The 18,098-nt window shown below is 39.1% G+C and overlaps 3 protein-coding genes across 4 annotated transcripts; all 3 read right to left on the bottom strand.

Annotated features, from left to right (window-relative positions):
- Window positions 1-477: 477 nt before the first annotated feature.
- LOC103854387 (protein WVD2-like 7) lies at window positions 478-3,684 on the bottom strand. Its single transcript, XM_009131321.3, is given in 10 exon segments — window positions 478-966; window positions 969-1,019; window positions 1,103-1,216; window positions 1,325-1,427; window positions 1,513-1,584; window positions 1,662-1,729; window positions 1,810-2,322; window positions 2,423-2,500; window positions 2,594-3,094; window positions 3,214-3,684. Coding segments are annotated over 10 exon segments (1,728 nt in total). The 5' UTR covers window positions 3,277-3,684; the 3' UTR covers window positions 478-801.
- Window positions 3,685-5,796: 2,112 nt separating this feature from the next.
- LOC103854388 (serine/threonine protein phosphatase 2A 55 kDa regulatory subunit B' delta isoform) lies at window positions 5,797-8,121 on the bottom strand. The gene is made up of 2 exons (XM_009131322.3): window positions 6,631-8,121; window positions 5,797-6,372 (listed from the first exon to the last, which is right to left on the bottom strand). Exons 1-2 carry the CDS (start codon window positions 7,750-7,752, stop codon window positions 6,052-6,054), a joined length of 1,443 nt encoding a protein of 480 aa, XP_009129570.1. The 5' UTR covers window positions 7,753-8,121; the 3' UTR covers window positions 5,797-6,051.
- A 194-nt stretch (window positions 8,122-8,315) lies between these two features.
- LOC103854390 (serine/threonine protein phosphatase 2A 59 kDa regulatory subunit B' eta isoform) lies at window positions 8,316-11,394 on the bottom strand. Of its 2 annotated transcripts, none has more exons than XM_009131323.3 (4): window positions 11,184-11,394; window positions 10,987-11,074; window positions 9,650-10,896; window positions 8,316-8,979 (listed from the first exon to the last, which is right to left on the bottom strand). In XM_009131323.3, the coding sequence occupies exons 3-4, from the start codon at window positions 10,850-10,852 to the stop codon at window positions 8,674-8,676; spliced, it is 1,509 nt and encodes a 502-aa protein (XP_009129571.1). In that variant the 5' UTR covers window positions 10,853-10,896; window positions 10,987-11,074; window positions 11,184-11,394; the 3' UTR covers window positions 8,316-8,673. The 2 variants fall into 2 exon arrangements, with proteins under 2 accessions (XP_009129571.1, XP_018512080.1); XM_018656564.2 differs by having other exon boundaries at window positions 9,650-10,900; window positions 10,990-11,074.
- Window positions 11,395-18,098: the final 6,704 nt, after the last annotated feature.

Genomic DNA, 18,098 nt, shown 5'->3' with positions numbered 1-18,098 from the left:
TTGAGTTGGATCCTCTCGGGTCTGAATGATTTTGATTTTGATGTGTAGAAATATAAAAATATTTAATTAACCAATGTATCTCAAAAGAGTGTATATTTGTACCAAAAATAATCTTATTACCCGATTCAAACCAAATATTTTGAATACAATTAGTTATACGACGACACATCTTAAATATATAACACTAATGATAAAATAACAAATAATTTATAAAACCGTAAAAATTAACACCCGCACGGGCGTGCGGGTCAATCTCTAGTTCATCATTATATCATCATACATCTTCAAGGACATGAAAAGATCACGAGCTTTGAAATCCCTATTCATTTGTTTTGTTGTAAACTCGAAATACCGACTCGAACCCAAACATTATCCGAATACACCTTTATGTACAAGATCTAAAAAATCTCTCTACATTCGCCGCCCCTGCTTTTTTCAATTGAAAGAGAAACACTAAAACTCAGATACACAAGGAAAAAGAGAAGAACTTTGCTCAGTCATCATTAGTTAAAAGAAAAAGTATTGAGTACATAGAGTTATAGGGAGAATTAAGTTCTACTTAATGCACTACACAGCTCCTTAAAAGCTTACGTTATACAGTTTGCATCAAGGGCTAGTTTACCTATATCATAAGCTTGACAAGGTTACATGCTGAAACTACAAACCTTTCAAAATCTTCAACGTGAAAAGCTGAATCTTCATGATGATCATATGGTGTGTGTTTTAATATCAGCTGTGTTGAAGAAGAGGAAACGAAACATATGATTGATTGGGTTTGTCTCTGACGTACGCACCTTACTTCTAGAGAACATTAGGAGACGAATCTTCCTGAGTTTTCTTCTTTGTCAGCGAGGGATGAACCTTGCAGCGTTTGTACTTCTCCATCGATGGATTTCTGGTGGTTGAGGTCTTCACTGAGGCAACTTTATGGGGAGATTCACGAGACTTTTGTATGTTCTCTCTCTTCTTGGAGTTTGGTTCCTGCGGAGTCTTGGTGAAGTGAGACTTATCATTGGTGCCTGCACATGATTATAATGCCATATTCATCAACATTCATCTTGGTGAAATTAAAACTTATAATAACTTGCAATCTGTACTATACCTGAAAACCACCAACTTGCGGGTTCTTGAATTCTTGATGTTCCTTGAAGCCACATGACGATTGCTCTTTGACAGCATCTTCTTTCTTTTTCTTTTCTTCTACCTTCTTGAAGAACTATACATACAAACACAACCACAACAAAAGAGAGCTTCCTTAGACTATGCTCTCTGTTAAAGGTCACTTATCTCAATTTGTGAAATAAAGAGTCTTCTATAGTTCTACCTCTTTCCTCTTTTCTGCCCGTTCATCACTTCTGAAGATGAAGGGAGTAGAAACAGTGAACGACTTTGCTCTGGTTCTGCTATGAGTTGGAACATTGTCGCAGCTGCAAATGCATTAGAGAAAAACTTACTCCCACATAAACCAGGGAACTAACACAAACACAGTCTATAAACAACCAAGCTGCTTACCTGGCAGAAGGCTGTCTTTGCACATTGTTTGGTATTCTGCTAGAAACTGAGCTACCTCCAGTTATGTTTTTCCTGCATATAAGAAACCAAGTTAATCATAGGATTGGTTTAAGTATAACTAATATTGAAAGATAGGTTTTATCAGTAACCTTTTCTCGTCTAATGGCCGACTATTAGGAGGAGGAGGAGGAAGTTTTGGTAACCCGAAAGCAGAGGCCTACAGTATATGCAAGACTCAGTCACACCAAATATGGATATATATAGTCATGAAATGGAGAAACTTGGGAGGAGAATTACTGTGGTTGAACATTTTGGAACATCTGAATCTTCTTTGGCTCCTCTAGACAATGGTCTCTTGCGACCTTTAGAAGCCACTGCTGGTTCGGTGCCCTTAGGTTTTGAACTGGTTCCAGCATTTGATGAACTTGTTTCCTGTGTAGTGGATCTTCTTGCTAGCCTTTTTGGAGCTGTTTTGGTCGTTTGACGAGTAGAGGTAGCAGAGTTGAGTGGCATGTGCACTGAACTTGGACCTGGTCTCTCCTTCTTATCTGCTTTCAATGCATCTTTAACCTTGGTACTGCTTCTAGAACCGTTCTGGTGCATCTTTTTGCCGGCATTATCAGTAGGAGCACAATCGATTGACATGTGAAAGGGTTGAGGAGGTGATCTTCTTTGGTTTCTCTTAGTCGAAAGTGGCTCTTTCCTTGGTTTCTTAAGTGGCAGATCAAGTTCCGGATTTGAACTTCTACCATAGGTCTTGGATGCTGAAGAACTAGGACCTCTTTCTTTGCTCAAAGAAGTAGAATTCTTCTGAAAATGCAAATTAACATTAAGAGAAAAAAAAAAACAACAAACGTAGGCTTTGCAATGTCACAAATAATAATTCGATGGTTGCACAAGAACATTTTACCTTGTCAAGATCCTCGTCTTCAGGAACAGGCATGGAAGAACTAGGACGTCTTTCTTTGCTCAAAGAAGCAGAATTCTCCTGAAAATGCAAATGGACGTTAAGAGAAATAACAAAAACATTCGATTGCAATGTAATACATAAGAGTTCTATGGCTGCACAAGAGCATTTTACCTTGTCAAGCTCCTCGTCTTCATCAACAGCCATGGAATCAATTTTCTCAGCAATTGTATCCTTCACTTCCCCAATTCGAAGATCAGCTGTTGCATCTGTCACAGAAATTGATGGAGCAACATGCCTCACTTCATCCACAAGTGGTAGATTCTCTTTCAGTACTCCACACACAGTTTCATAACTAGTCTTCACAGAACTACACACCACATCTCCATGCCTTACTTCAGAATCAACAAGATTCTCTTTCTGTGCTCCACACACAGTCTTGAGAACAGTCCCTTCTTGGGTCTTCTTGGTCTTTGTGGTGTTCCCGGAAGCTCGGTTCTTGAAGTGAGCTTCAAAGAAAGCTTTCTTCTCAGCCACAGAACCAGGTTTCGTGAACCTCTCAACCTCTTCCAAGTAACGGTTCTGAGTAAAAGCTGACCATTTCGCCCACTGCAGCGTCTCCGACGCAAATCTACCAAAGGATACAGATTCCGTCAGCACACCACGAGGAACAACCTGCAAAATCAAAATCCAAAATCTCAAATTCTCTTCAGATCCTAAATCAACGATTCAATCTTCTCAAATAGCGAAACAGGTCAGAATCTCTACGAATCGAATAGAAGAGAGAGATTGACCTCGTGCGACGAAGTATCTGCAGGTTGCGAGAAGGATCTCGCAAGACAGACGGAGTCTCCCATAGTCTCTCTCTCTCTCGCGAATCCAAAACCCTAATTTTAATCCCCAAATCGCAGAAACGTTTATGGATACGCAGCTTCTCTCCAGTAGGTCTGAGAGCTCATATAATTTGAAACTTTCCCCTAACGGCTACTTCCCTTTTTTTTTACGTCATTTATAGAATAATATTTTCTCAATTACAGGAAGAAATTGTGTTGTCAAACAAAAAATAGGAAGAAATTGTTTTTTTTTTTTTGTAAAGACTTGGAGTAGAAGAAGAATTGTTAAATGGTATACTCTAGTGATTATATACCTGTTAAATCCCTTATATATTAAAAGAGAAGCATTGTAATAAATGCATTCACATTATAATAGACACGTGGCAGCTTCACAATGATTTGATAATAAATATGTTAACGCGTTCACACTATAGTCATACATGTGTTCACACTATGTACTTTGTGATTTTTTTAATATAAAACTCACATACATAGTTCCAATAAAACTCTGGATTTTTCGGTTCGAATAAAAATAGATAACGAATCAAAAGCCAAACTATATATATTATTTTTATTGTTTACATATAAAATTGAGCAAAATATTCATAAATTTTGATTCGATTTGTTATCCGTTTTGATTTGAACCAAAAAATCTTGATATTTGAAACTTTACGAAACAAATCAAATACTAAAATACAATATCCAAAAAAGAAGCAAATCACTAATACCAATATTTTTAGGAACATATATCTAATTCGATATGTTATATGCATATATATACATATATGAAAAGAATTATATATATTATACTTTATATCAGTTTTACAATATAAATTTATTATATTAGGTACTAGAATTAAAAGGTTATATAATGTTTTATTTTTGTAATAAAATGTTATTATTAAATTATTTTTAAAATTTTATTTTATTTACGAATCAAATCGGATATTCTTTAAAATTCTAAAACATTTCGGATATCGGAGTCACCGAATATCTAGGTGGCTAAAGATCGAATTGACAAGAATGCTTCCAAATATCCAGATACTTGATATGTGTCCACCCTTATTTACGAATATAATTTTATTTTCTTTTGATGAAAAAATGACTAATGTCAAGGTCTTTTTTATTTTAAATAAATTTTAATTTTATCTTTCATGTATTATTCTGAACAAAAATGTCATTTAATATTAATTAACAATATCTTTATATATTTTTCAACTATTTTTATATACTTTTTACATAAACATACATGTGCACCTTGATGTGAGCATCTTATAACTAAGTATTCACCACAGCTGAAGTATCTAATTTTTTTGAAAGTTGAAATATTTTTTCTTAATGTTTCTTTCACTACCGACCAAATTGTAGTGAAATGATTTGTCTTAATAATTTTCTTTTCTTTTTCTTAAACTATTATCTGTTTAAAAACTATAATATGAAACTATTGGTTCGACATGACAACTATCTAAACTTCATAATATGAAAATAAACATATAATATTAATTTTAGGTTTTTATCCGAAAAAACCAAAAAATCAAATGTTTTAACCGAATAAACTAAAATGAATATTAATTTAAAATAATAGTTATATTTTAGAAGATTAAAAACAAAAAAACGTAAAACCTAACTAATATCCAGATTAAACAGATTTATTGTCTTTTTTATTAAAAATAAAGAAACTAATAATCACATCCCGCGCAAGGCGCGGGTTATTACCTAGTACGGAATAAAAATCATGTAAGAAATTTTGCAATCAATAATAAAACCTTTAATTACCTTTTGGTGTTGAAATATGAGAGTGTGCTTCAGGAACAGTTTTATTTTTAGTGCTAAATATATATATTTTAGAAAGTAATTAAAGTTTTGAAGGTGCTATTATGAAAATATAACAAATTTTTACATGTTTTGATATTTTCTTAAAAGAAAATACTAAAATATGGTAAAATATTTTAGCAACAAAATTTGGTAATCTATTTAGGAGTTAGCTTAAATGACTTCGGCGTTGAATAATAATATTTTATTTTGATACAGTTCCATCCATCTCATGGAGTATTTATTTATAACTTCACCTTATTTTTGACCGTTATTTAATCACTTTTATTTTATTGAATTGAAATCCAAAGCCTCAAAATATAACCAATTCAACAAATAGATCCGGTTTAGTGATCTAAACCAGATTTATAATCACAGAACATGGAGAAAAGTTGGATCACGGTATCTTCTTTAAACAGCTTTATCTATTGTTAATTCAGGTTCACACAAGCTTCAATTCCACCACCTTCTTTGAATCACTACGATGTTCTTCTATCTAACTGAAGGAAACCCGAACCAAGCCGGTTTTCCCCCAACCGAAATCAGTTTCAAATAGACCAAACCGACAAGCACTCAACAAGATGCAAACTCCTATAGCCATGCCTCCCCACATTCAGAGAAACTCGCTTGAGCAAGAAGCAGTTTTAGTTCTTGTCTCTATAGAATCAATCAACTGATGAGGGAATCAGCTGTTACAAGCTCTCTTGTAGGAAATGAGTTGGAAGAAAACCATATGACCAAAGATGGCCGAACCATACTTTCAGACAATAGAAAACTCTTGTTTTCATAAGATGTTTACATGAACAGAAGTATACAAAACAGACAAATCAAGAGGACACACATCTGTCTAATAAAACCAAGAGACTTGAAGCAACCAAGCAAGTGAACTGTATATACCTTTTAGGCCTAAAGACCAAGAAGAAAACAAAACATGAAACCAATTTTCTTTTTTTGTATCGTGTAAATTGCAGAAGAGTCTTCTCTTCTTTACTTCTCCATTGATGTGTGTCCTTTGGAAGCAACAATCTCCTCTAGCTGTCTCCATGTTTCCCCATTCTTCTTCTTGTTATCCTCTGCATTCTGCTGATCTTCTTGAAACTTACGCAAACACTCTTCAAACAGTTCCGGATTCGTATCAGACAAAACCTTGAGAACATTGTCAGTCAAGTTCTTCACAGCCTGGTTCCAATGACTACTACCGTTCTTCTCCAACGCAGGAAGCACTATCGGTAAAATGATTCTACTGTTCTGTCTCACCAAACTACTTACATGATCGTTGTTCCATAAGTATAAAGCCCGTTCCGCTACCTAAACATACACATACAAGCGGTACAACTCATAAACACAATGCAAGACTCTCACATGGTGTTAAAAAAAAATGAAGATTATATTTTAATAAAATAAATCTGTATATGATCAATTGTATTATATAACTCTACTATTATATTTTAATTACTCGGTTTATTCGGTTTGATCGGTTTATATACCAAACTGTTGCAGTTCTTTAAGATAATATTTATTCAGTATTATCACAATGCAAGACTCTTAATGATCTTTGACTACTACCTGAAAGTGAGAGCTGCTCAAGCACTGAGCAATTTGGCGAGAGAGCGGAACCATACACCGTTCAAACTCCGTTCCCTGAGTCGATTCAAGAATCTCCTCCAACTCATTCAAGAACATGATCTCTTTAGAGCTATTAGTAACCGGCCAGTACTTCAACAGCCCTCTAATCACAGTATCAGCAAGCTTACAATCTTTCTCAACAAACTGTATAACGCAGTAAGAAAGCTGCTGATGGTAGTTAGGCAAGCACTTCAGTTTGTGGAGAGGGACCAGCACTCTAGTGAGGAAGAGCTTGTGTTCTTCCTTGAGAGGTAACGCGAACCCGTTGATGATTGATCCCAACACTTCGAGAAACTCGGCGATACCGGAGTGTTTCCCTGTCTCCAAGATGAAGTCGTACAAGATGTTGTTCATCGTTTTCCTGATGAAAGGGCGGTGGACCATGAACCTCCCGTAGATACGGTGGAGTATGGTTTTGAGGTACTCCCTCTCCCTGTGGTCTTCGGAGTCGAACAGGTCCAGGAGCTTGAGGACGAAGGTGGGGTCGATGTATTTCTTGGATATCTTGGCGTCTGTGTTGGGGGAGGCGACGAGTCTTAGGAGGAACTCGTAAACTATCTGCAAGTGAGGCCAAGAAGGGTTCAGAGAACCTCCTTCTTGTTCTTCTTCCAAGTCTAATCCTTCTGGAGTTTTGTTCTTGCATTGTTGGTGAGTGTTACTACTAAAGAGATTCGCCGAAACCATCTTTGTAGCTTCTTGGATAACTTGTTCAGGGAACTTTGCATTCCCTGAGGAGATGACGTAGTCAACAACTTCGAGGAGTGTTTGCCTTTTGATCTCTTTCTCCTTGAGGTTTAGTTGAGGCTCGGAGACGAAGTCAAACACTACGCAGCATAGCCTAAGCTTCTTGAGGAACAGTTCTTGCTTCTCGGAGATGGGAACATCTCTCAGCCTTGGCAATACCTCAACAGAAGAAACAGAATCTCCATCTGATGATGATCTCTGGGTTAAAACTTCTTCACCTTGGTTGTTGTTATCTGGGGGTTGGGACTCATTACTATCCCAAAACTTAGCGGCAGAAGAAGGTTTCTTAGGAAGCTTCCCAAGTATCTGCTTAAACATATTCGGATCTATGGAGTCAAACTTCAACAGACTCAGATCAGACTAATCACAAAGTCAGATCTCAGAAACCCCTAAGATCATCTCAACACGCAATAAGAACAACTCTTATTGACTAGATCTCAGTCATCAAAGAGAAAAGCAGACAAAGAACACAACTCAGAGCCAAAAGGTAGTATCTATTTTTATTTTCTTTTATCATAAATCAAACAAGATCTGGATTCATGAATCAGAGAATGAATCAGAGAATGAAGCAGAGGAAGAAGAAGAAGAAGGGTTTAGATTTTCATAGCCTATTGCTTCGTTGGCATGTGGAGAGAGAGAAAACAGAAGTGGATAGAGATTAGAAAGTTTCAGAGAGAGAGAGAGAGAAAGGATGGTGACTGAGAGAAGACCGCATGACCAGAGAATAGTTACACTGTCTGAACAAGGAACGTTTTTAAGTCACAAAGACATAAGCCAAAACTCAAAACTAACCGAGATTTAAATCCAATTACTGAGTCAAATTAAAGATTTTTAAAAATAAAGTCATGATTTTTTTTTTCTGATTTTATATAAGTGTTAAATCCAAAAGGGAATGTAATTTAATACAAACAACAAACTGATTCTTTAGCGTGGCAAGCTCCCAAAGCTGCATTTTTGCCGGTATCAAAAGCAGAAGATGTAGTGTCAAGAACGAGGAACATAGACAATGTAGCAACAAAAAACATTAACAATAAGATTTTACAGGAAACAAGAAAAAATAATAATAATAATAATGATGGGAACTTGGAAGAAGAGACCAAATATTGAAACTTTTCTTCAATGCTTCTCCTGAATTATAGTATCAGAAGTATATGGAGACACATACATACCACATATGCAACGTGCCAATTGAAGATGCGAAAGCTCTCTCCTTTTCCTTTCTCTACAGAGCTCTAAACCTCATTTACCTTTTCGCATCCCAGCTTCTTCCAACCGTTTCCAAGTGGCTTCACGTTTGGCCTTGGTCTCACCTTCCTTTGACTCATCTTCCTTGAACTTAGCAAGGCATTCCTTGAACAGCTCAGGGTCAAGGTCTTGGAATATCTTACGCACGTTTAGTGTCAAGCTATGAACAGCTTGGTTCCAATGCTTCTGTGCGTTTCTCTCCAACGCAGGGAATATGATTGGGAGAATGACTTTGCGGCTCTGCATTATCAGATTCTCTATGTGATTGTTGTTCCATAAGAATAAAGCTCTCTCTGCAACCTGCACAAAAAACACAAAAACAGATGCATGTTAATAGACTGAAACAAAGACTATAGACCTAAGTCACAACTCAACTAGATGCTGAACTTACTAAACTGAAATGAACAAATTTTTCCCTCTAGAAGATCATATGCAGTCATTGTTTAGCCTAGGCATGCGGGTTCGGGTAGTCTGGAATTCGGGTAGTTCGGTTCGACCAAAATCTTGCCGAATTGAACCGAAAAAAGTTTGGTTCGGTATTCGGGTAGTTCGGTTTTATAATTTTTGCCAGAAACTAACCAAAGTTTTTTTGTTTCGATTATATTTCGTAAAAGTTTTGGTTAAATTCAGATAATTTTGGTTTGTTCGGTCTAAAATTTTGATTAATTCGGTTAGTTTAGTTCAAAATTTGGTTAACAAATTTTTTTTTGAAAAACTGAACTAACTGATTACCAAACCGAACCAAAAACCAAAGTTTTTTTCTATAAACCTGCCACTTCTCACCGAACTAACCGAAATTTTGGTTCGGTTCGATTCGCAGGGTTCGGTTCGAAATCCCAGGCCAAACGAGACTATACCTCTAGTTTCATAACTCTGTAATCAACAACAACAGCCTTAACGAAACTATCTATCAAATAAACTTTCTCAAGTAAGCATCATCCAGGGCAGAATACAACAGTTACACAGGTACCTGAAAATGCAGACTGTTCAAACACCGAGCTATCTGGCGAAACAGCGGCACCATACACCGCTGGAACTCCGGAGGCTGAGTTGCTTCCAGCACTTCCTCCAACTCATTCAGAAACATAACTTCTTTAGAACTATTCGTCACGGGCCAGTACTTCAGCAACCCTCTTATAACCGTATCAGCGAGTTTGCAATCCTTCTCAACAAACTGCGTGATGCAATAAGACAACTGCTGGTGATACATCTGCAAGCATTTGGGTTTGTGGAGTGGTATCAAAACCCGAACCAGAAACACTTTGTGCTCTTCTTTTAAAGGAAGTGCGAATCCGTTGATGATACTCCCCAAGATCTCGAGAAACTCAGCGATCCCGTTGTGTTTCTCTGTCTCGAATACAAACCTGTAGAAGATGTTGTTTATGGACTTCCTGATGAAAGGACGGTGGACCATGAATTTACCGTAGATCCGGTGGAGGATTGTTTTGAGACAGTCCCTCTCTCTAGGATCCTCGGAGTCGAATAGGTCTAGTAACCTCAGGACGAAGGATTGGTCTATGTAACGCTTGGCTAGCTTGGTGTCTGTCTCGGGTGAAGCGACGAACCTCAAGAAAAGCTCGTACACTAGCTGCAAGTGAGGCCAGGCGAGGTCCATGGAAGGCTCTTCCTCCTCTAGGTCTAATGCGTCGATGACTTTGTTCTCGCGCGGCTGAGGGTTCAGCGTTCTGAATATGTTGGCGGAGACCATTCGGACGACTTCTTGAACGCTCCCTTCGCTGAACTTTCCGTTGGCGGAGTTGACGTAGTCCACAAGCTCGAGGAGTGTCTGTCTCTTGATGTCTTTCTCCTTGATGTTCTTTGTGGGATCTGTGAAGTCAAACACCACACGGCACAAGTTTAGCTTCTTTATGAAAAGGGTTTGTTTTTCAGTGTTGGGGACGTCTTTGAAACTTGGTAATGCTTCGTAAGGAGTGAAGACTCCATTGTTGTTGTTAGCAATGCTCTTTGGATTCACATCAGAAGAAGCAGTGGATCTCTCTTTTGTCTGTGAATGCTTTGTTTTCCCAACGCCATTGTCACTGCTTTTGGAAGTAGAGGCGTGAGATGATGATGATGAAGAAGAATGGCCACCGTGTTCACGTCCACCACGGTGATGGTGTTCGTTCTTTGAAGACTTTTTGTTTGGGAGCTTACTTAGAATCTGTTTCCACATAGCTCTTTAATTCTTAACACCACAGCTTAGATTCTCTTCATCATCTGATAAAGGCAATTAAAGAAAAAAAACATGAAAGGTTCGAATCTAAAGATCAAAGGTTACAGCTTTATGAACAGAATCAAATCACGAACCTGAAAAAATCGAGAAAAGTTCTTAATTTTCTCTTCTTCTTCCCTTAATCACGCGAAACCCAGAACAATCTAACCAAAAAGACTCGACCTTTCGGCGATGAAACGCGATGAAGAGAGAATCAGATAACGAAAACAAGATGAAAGCTTTACATTCTCTACCTATTGATTATTCGAATTAAGGTCAACAGAGGACATACCCAGATGAGGAAATGCGATTACAACGATGAGGACGATGATTATGATAACAACAACATTCAAAGTTCTTCGGACCTATTTTGTTTCGTTGTTCTTTGTTGACTTGAGAACAAAAAAAATCTGTTTTTTTTTTTTTGGGTGTGATCCAGTTATAATTCTTCTTCCTTTCGGATTAATGATCCAACGGCTTTCGTTTGATCGATCAACTTTTTTTTTTAATTGTTTCTCTTGTTAATTATTTAAATTGATTTCTTGTATGCGCATTCTTTTCTTTTAATAGTTTTTAATTTAATTAATTAATTAATTCTTGCGCAAATGCGTTTGGGGCTGCTACTAGTCTTACTTTGTGTTGTTTTGTATGATTACGAGTTTTGAAGCGAGCACTTAACCCAAAAATTGAAGACTAGGACATGAACGTACGACTTCGTTTTAGTTCTTTTAAGCAGTTTGAGTTGTAAGGATGACATTTTATTCGAGCGTGGCGTTTACGTAAAATTAGAATATCATCCTCTATGGATGTAAAGTGGAAGTCCCCATGCTTACCATACTTACAACGCTTCTCTACCCGAGATAGGTTTCTTGTTTTGTTTACGTGGGGGCAAACTTGTTGAAAGAGATGAGAAAACGACTATCTCTTTCTTCAATTCCTTTTCATCAGAATAACAATCACTTATTGTTCCACTCTCTTGTGTAGCATATGATCTAGATTTAAAACAAGACCACAGGATGGGCCTGACAAATCCCAAGTCCAAGACCATTTGAGAAGCATGCTTGACGATCTTCAGCATTTGTTTTTTTTTTAGAAATTAGATTAAATCATCTCAGATAAATTATAGACAAATGACTTTTCTTAAGTTTTTAGTAAAGTTACACAGGATATAAGTAGCTGAACAAATTAAACGGCAAACTACAACAAAAACTGATGAGGGTGCCTAACACCGGGAAAGTAGACATACCCGAACACGAAACCTAGGTGAGAAGAGCAGGGTCGGATCTGGAAAATATTGGTCCACAAGTAAAAATTATTTTTGGTCTTTTTTTTCTAAAAAATAGTGAAAATATATAATGCGGTTGAACTTATTTGAACACGGATCCATTTTTGCACTTACAACAAATATTACCAGAAGAGTTATATGTTCTTTATGATTAATATTGGCCCCAATATATATATATTCGCCAGGTCTCAAGCACATATTTATTGGGTTTCTATTCAGGCCCGGCCATGGCGAAGGGGTCGGCTGCGATGAATATACGAATCAATAGTTAATAGAAATTGGCTTTGCTTAAACTCGCCTCTAAATGATTACCCTTAATTCAACCTTACGGTCTAACAACTACATCCAAACACAGACACCAACAAGATCCCGAGAATTACAATGAGTCGGGGTTACCGTTGCTCGGAGACATGATGATGAAACGGAAAACATTGCACCGCCAACCACAGAAGACCCTTCCACTCCTTGAACTAGAGATGGTAATTGGGCTCACCCGTAACCCATTTGTCCCGCTCCGATGTGGTACCATTTTCAGTTGGGTCTTTGCGGGTCGTACCGCTGCGGCACACGGGCCCTGAACCCTATTACCAATCCCGACCCGCACTATAGCAGCGGGTATGCGGGTCGGCCCGCGGGCCCATATCTTCAAAGCTTGACCAATCCTGTGAACCAGCAAGAAGAAGAGACATCAATGAGTTATCAGGTTGATCAAATCCATTAAGTTACAAATATTATCCTCTGACTTTTAGTAATGTAAAGGATTATCTGAGTTTAGAAAGGATTAAAGAAGGAGAATAAGAGATTAAGAAACAACTTAGAGACTAATGGAGAATCATAGTGAAACGAGTAAAGAGAAAGATTGTTTAGAACTGTCTAATCTTTATTAATGATCCTGAGTTACAATATATAGTAAGGAGAGCTTAGGGTTTCGATCACAAAAGGATAAGGAAAGCATGTGAAGTCAAAAGGAGGAGGAGCCTATATTTGAATCCGGCCAATGAGCTTCTCCAAGTGTGTGAGGCATCTAGCATCTTCCCATAGATGCTGTTTACTTTCCAGTCCATGCCAGACTGTCAGTCCGCGCCTCATCCCTTCTTCCTCCGCGGTCTTATCCACTCCAATGCTTATCCTCCTCTCCACTAAGTTACCTTGGTAACTTATCTTTACCTTGGTGAGTTTGGTTGATGTCCTATGTACGGATGGTACGGCCTGTACGGCCTTGTACGGATCACTCAACCCAAACTCATCTCTTCTTTCATACTTCATCTCTTCCTCTAATGCCTTAACTCCCTTAGCTCCTCTTCTCATATACTTAACTCTGATCAACACTCCCCCTCAAGCTTAGCTTTGTGAAAGTCTAAGCTTGGACAGCTATGAGATCTTCCTCATTAAAAACTTTACCAAGGAAAACCCATTGGGATAAAACCTTGATAAGGGAAAAAGAGTAAAGACCTCACAGCCAAAGGGGATCAGCTCCTTCTCTTCCCAAGATCAATGAGGCCCAACCTGATGTGAATGGACTCCATTGTCTTCTGTCTTGCAGCCTTGGTGAACACATCAGCCAACTGATCTTCACTCCTTGTGTAGCATGGCAAGATGACTCCTAAGATGATCATCTGCCTCACCTTGTGGCAATCCACTTCAATGTGCTTGGTTCTCTCATGGAACACCGAGTTGGAGGCAATGTGGATGGCAGCTTGGTTATCACAATGCATTGTCATTGGCGTGGCTTGATCAATCTCCAAATGCTTCAAGATGCCCTTGATCCACACCAGCTCGTTGGTCAGCTTCAGCATAGCTCTATACTCAGCTTCTGCACTTGAGCAAGACACCACCTTCTGCTTCTTACTCTTCCAAGTAACCAAGTTGCCTCCAATGAATGTGCAATAGCCTGTGGTTGATCTCCTGTCTGCTCTATCACCAGCCCAATCCGCATCACAATATCCAACCACTTCAGTGCTCCCATTGCAACCCATCCATACTCCTTGATCAGGTGAGCCGTTGAGATACATCAAGATCCTCTCCACCATGCGCCAATGATGTTCCTTAGGCACTTGCATGTGTTGACTCACCTGATTCACAGCAAAGCAAATGTCAGGCCTAGTTATGGTAAGGTAAATCAATTTGCCAACTAGCTTTCTATAGAGTTTAGGATCCTGATAAGGTTTGCTGTCTTCAATCTCCCCCTCTCGTGGGACTTTGTAGCCATCCTCCATAGGCATCCTTGCTGTCTTGCCTCCATAAGCACCTGCACCTTTCAAAAGATCAAGTGTATACTTCCTTTGGGACATGAACAAACCTTCCTTGGATCTACATATCTCAATTCCAAGAAAGTATTTCATTTCTCCCAAGTCTTTAATCTCAAACATGGATTTAAGGAACTCCTTGGTTGCTATGATACCTTCCTTATCACTTCCTGTGATAATGATATCATCAACATACACAAGGAGTGCAATCATACCTGAGGAAGTAGTGAGAGTGAAGAGGGTGTGGTCTAGTTCAGACTTCTTGAAGCCTCGTCCATTCAGAGTAGTACTCAGCTTGTTGTACCAAGCTCTTGGTGATTGCTTCAGTCCATAGATAGCTTTCTTCAGTCTCAACACATTCCCTCTCTTCACTAAGTGTTCCAAGCCTGGAGGTGGATGCATATACACTTCATCCTCCAGCTCTCCTTGTAGAAATGCATTCTTCACATCCATTTGCCATAAGCCCCATCCAAGATTCACAGCCAAGCTTAATACAATCCGGATTGTGTGCAGTTTAGCTACTGGTGCAAAGGTCTCAATGTAATCCTCTCCATAAGTTTGAGTGAAACCTCTTGCAACCAGTCTTGACTTCTTCCTCTCAATTGTTCCATCAGCCTTATACTTGATTGTGAAGATCCATCTACTAGTCACAGCCTTCTTCCCTTTTGGTAACTCACTCTCATACCATGTATCATTCTTGATCATAGCTCCTGCCTCAGCTCCAACTGACTCCTTCCATTCTTTATCCATGATTGCTTCTTCATAGCTTCTTGGGATGTAGTTCTCATCCAAGTTAACCATGAAGGCACAATGTTCTTCAGGGTATTGAGCAAAGGAACACACAACTTGAGAAGGATGCTCCACAGCTTGGGCATTGTAGTACACTCGCGTGTTTACCCAAGAGGAAGGATCCTTTCTCAGCCTTGTGCTCCTCCTCAATACAGGTTGTTCTTGCTCTTGAACCGGCTCAGCTTGTGTATGCGGTTCTTGTGTTCACTCTGATGTTCTTCCTCTCCTTGGTCTTGCTCACCTTGATGATGAGAACCTGAGTTGAACTCTCCTTCCTCACTCAAGCCGACTCCTTCTTGGCCATTTTCTTGAGTTTCAGGTTCACTTCCCCCCTCATGATCAAGGTGAGGTGTTTGAGCAGCTCCACTTGGTGCAGTTGAGCTCTCTTCTTGTCTTCCACTTCTTGTGGATTGATCCTGGTTCATCCTGATACCGAGACCTTCCAAAATGATTCTTAAGACTCCAGCCTTATCTGATGTGAGATCCTTCAAATCTTCTTGATTCTTCTCCTCATAGTATCCTCTTTCTTCAATGAACTTCACATCTCTAGATACAAGCACCCTTCTAGCTTCTGGATCATAACACTTATATCCTTTTTGAGTTGTTGAGTAGCCAATGAACATTGCCTTTCTGCTCCTTGCTTCTAGCTTGTTCCTCAACTCTCCTGGTACTAGAACATAGCATAAGCATCCAAACACTCTCATGTATTCCAAGGATGGCTTGCGCTTGTTCAGAACTTCAAATGGTGCTTGATCCTTCAACACCTTTGTAGGCATCCTGTTGATTAGGTAGCACGCAGTGGATACAACATCACTCCAGAATCTCTTAGGTACATTAGCTTGGAACATCAGTGACCGAGCCACTTCCATCAAGTGCCTGTTCTTCCTCTCAGCTACACCATTCTGTTGTGGTGTGTAGGGACAGCTTGTTTGATGACGGATTCCATGGTGATCTAGATGACTCTTGAACGCATAGCTTGTGTACTCTCCTCCATTATCTGATCTCAAAATTTTAATCCTAGCATGATAATGGTTAGTCACATAAGCTTGAAAGTTCTTGAATGCATCTATCACCCTATCTTTTGATGGAATGAGTGTTAACCAGGTGTATTTAGATTTTTCATCAATGAATGTGACAAAATACTTATGATTATCTCTAGAAAAACTAGGTGCAGTCCACACATCAGTATGAATCAAATCAAAGCAATTTTCATAAACAGTAGATGTTCTTGGAAACACATTCTTACAATGCTTGCCTAAAATGCAAGCTTCACACTTATTATTTTCAAAAACCACACCTGGTAACATCAAGTTTAAAGCCCTCTCATGGGGATGACCTAGTCTAGCATGCCACAATGCATTTTTATTCAAACTAGAAGCAGAAGTAAATGAGCAGTTATAATTGGAAACAGGATCAAGCTTCTCAAGCATGTATAAGTCTCCCTTTGTAACTCCTTTTCCAATCAATTGGCTGCTCTCAATATCCTGAAACTTCACATCATTAGGACTGAATATAACATTGCAATTCAAATCAGTAGTGCATTTCTTAACTGAAAGTAGGTTTGATGTGAATTCCGGAATGTAAAAAGCTCTAGTGTTCTTATCAAATAGCTTTAAGTTTCCTATTCCCTTAATAGGTATCTTATCTCCATTTGCAATCATTACACATCCATTAGTAGGTTCTATATCTTTAATCAGGTTGGTGTCACTAATCATATGATGAGATGCACCTGAATCTATAATCAATGGTTTGGATGTATTGCTAGCACTATGGCAGATGCTAATCTGTGATCTATATGCATTCATCCTAGCATTTCTATCAATGCAATGCTCAATTCCAGTCTTACTATCAATCCTAGCAATCTCAGCCATCTTAGGAGTCATTTCTATAGTTCTAGCAATCATAGAAGCACCAAATGAATACCCATGAATGTTACCATTATCCTTGAGCATTTTGATGAGTGCATCCATCTCGGATCTCCTGATGAAGTCTTGATCATTGCCTCGGGGGTTGATAGCTCCAGTGTAGGTCACCAAAGCCTTTCCATCTCCTTCATGGTTCTCCACTTCAGCTCCACGGTTAGATGGCCCTGCTCCGCTTGATCCTTCAGTCATGTGAGCTTTTGCCTCTCTCTCCTTCATGAACTTAGCCGGCTTCAAGTGGGGATGGAGTATCCAGCACTGACTCTTCTTGTGTCCATGCTTCTTGCAGTGATCACAATTCCCATTGAACTTCCTATCCTCATACTTGTTGTAACCAGCTTTGTTAGCTTGTGGAGGCTCTTCCCGGTCAGGTTGCACAGCGTTTGCAAGAGATAAGTCTCCCTTGCCTCCAAACAAACCCATTGAGCCCTGCTCCTTCTGTATCTTAGCACACACCTCTTCAAGGTCAGGCAGCTTCTCAGACCATAGCATGTGCTGGATAAGACCACTGTAGCTTGCATTCAACGTGAGCAGCAACCCAAAGACCTTGTCCTGCTCGCGTCTCTCATTTAGAAGCTCTGGATCAACCGTGCTTGGCCTCAGCATCTCCAACTCAGACCAAAGAGACCTGAACCTCCCCAAGTGCTTAGTGAACTCCGTGTCATCTTGAGTTAACCCATTGATTGCCTTCTTGACTTCAAACACTCGGTTCAGGTTAGAAGTGTTTCCATACACTTTCTGTAGAGTATCCCACAGCTCCTTGGCTGTCTCACAGTAGCTATAAGCATCTAGTATAGCCGGCTCCAAAGAGGCATGAAGGACAGACATCACCATCATGTCTTCTTGTTGCCACTTCTCTACAACACTCTCCTCGGGACTCTCCGTTTCACCCCCCTGAGTAATCACCTTTGGAGCCTCACCAGATGTGATATGCTTCCACAAACCCTTGCTTCCCACAGCAGTCT

This window comes from Brassica rapa, chromosome A02 (assembly GCF_000309985.2).
Source record: "Brassica rapa cultivar Chiifu-401-42 chromosome A02, CAAS_Brap_v3.01, whole genome shotgun sequence".
NCBI lineage: Eukaryota > Viridiplantae > Streptophyta > Magnoliopsida > Brassicales > Brassicaceae > Brassica > Brassica rapa.
The sequence above is the reverse complement of the archived record's forward strand: the minus strand, read 5'-3'. Positions and strand labels throughout refer to the sequence as shown.

What these genes read in the sequence shown, in the direction of transcription:
- LOC103854388 (XM_009131322.3), bottom strand. Translation starts at nt 7,752, where the DNA reads ATGTTTAAGCAGATACTTGGGAAGCTTCCTAAGAAACCTTCTTCTGCC. An exon ending in TGAGCAGCTCTCACTTTCAG is followed by an intron (nt 6,373 to 6,630) that starts GTAGTAGTCAAA and finishes GTGTATGTTTAG; the next exon opens with GTAGCGGAACGGGCTTTATA.
- LOC103854390 (XM_009131323.3), bottom strand. Translation starts at nt 10,852, where the DNA reads ATGTGGAAACAGATTCTAAGTAAGCTCCCAAACAAAAAGTCTTCAAAG. An exon ending in TGAACAGTCTGCATTTTCAG is followed by an intron (nt 8,980 to 9,649) that starts GTACCTGTGTAA and finishes TTTTTTGTGCAG; the next exon opens with GTTGCAGAGAGAGCTTTATT.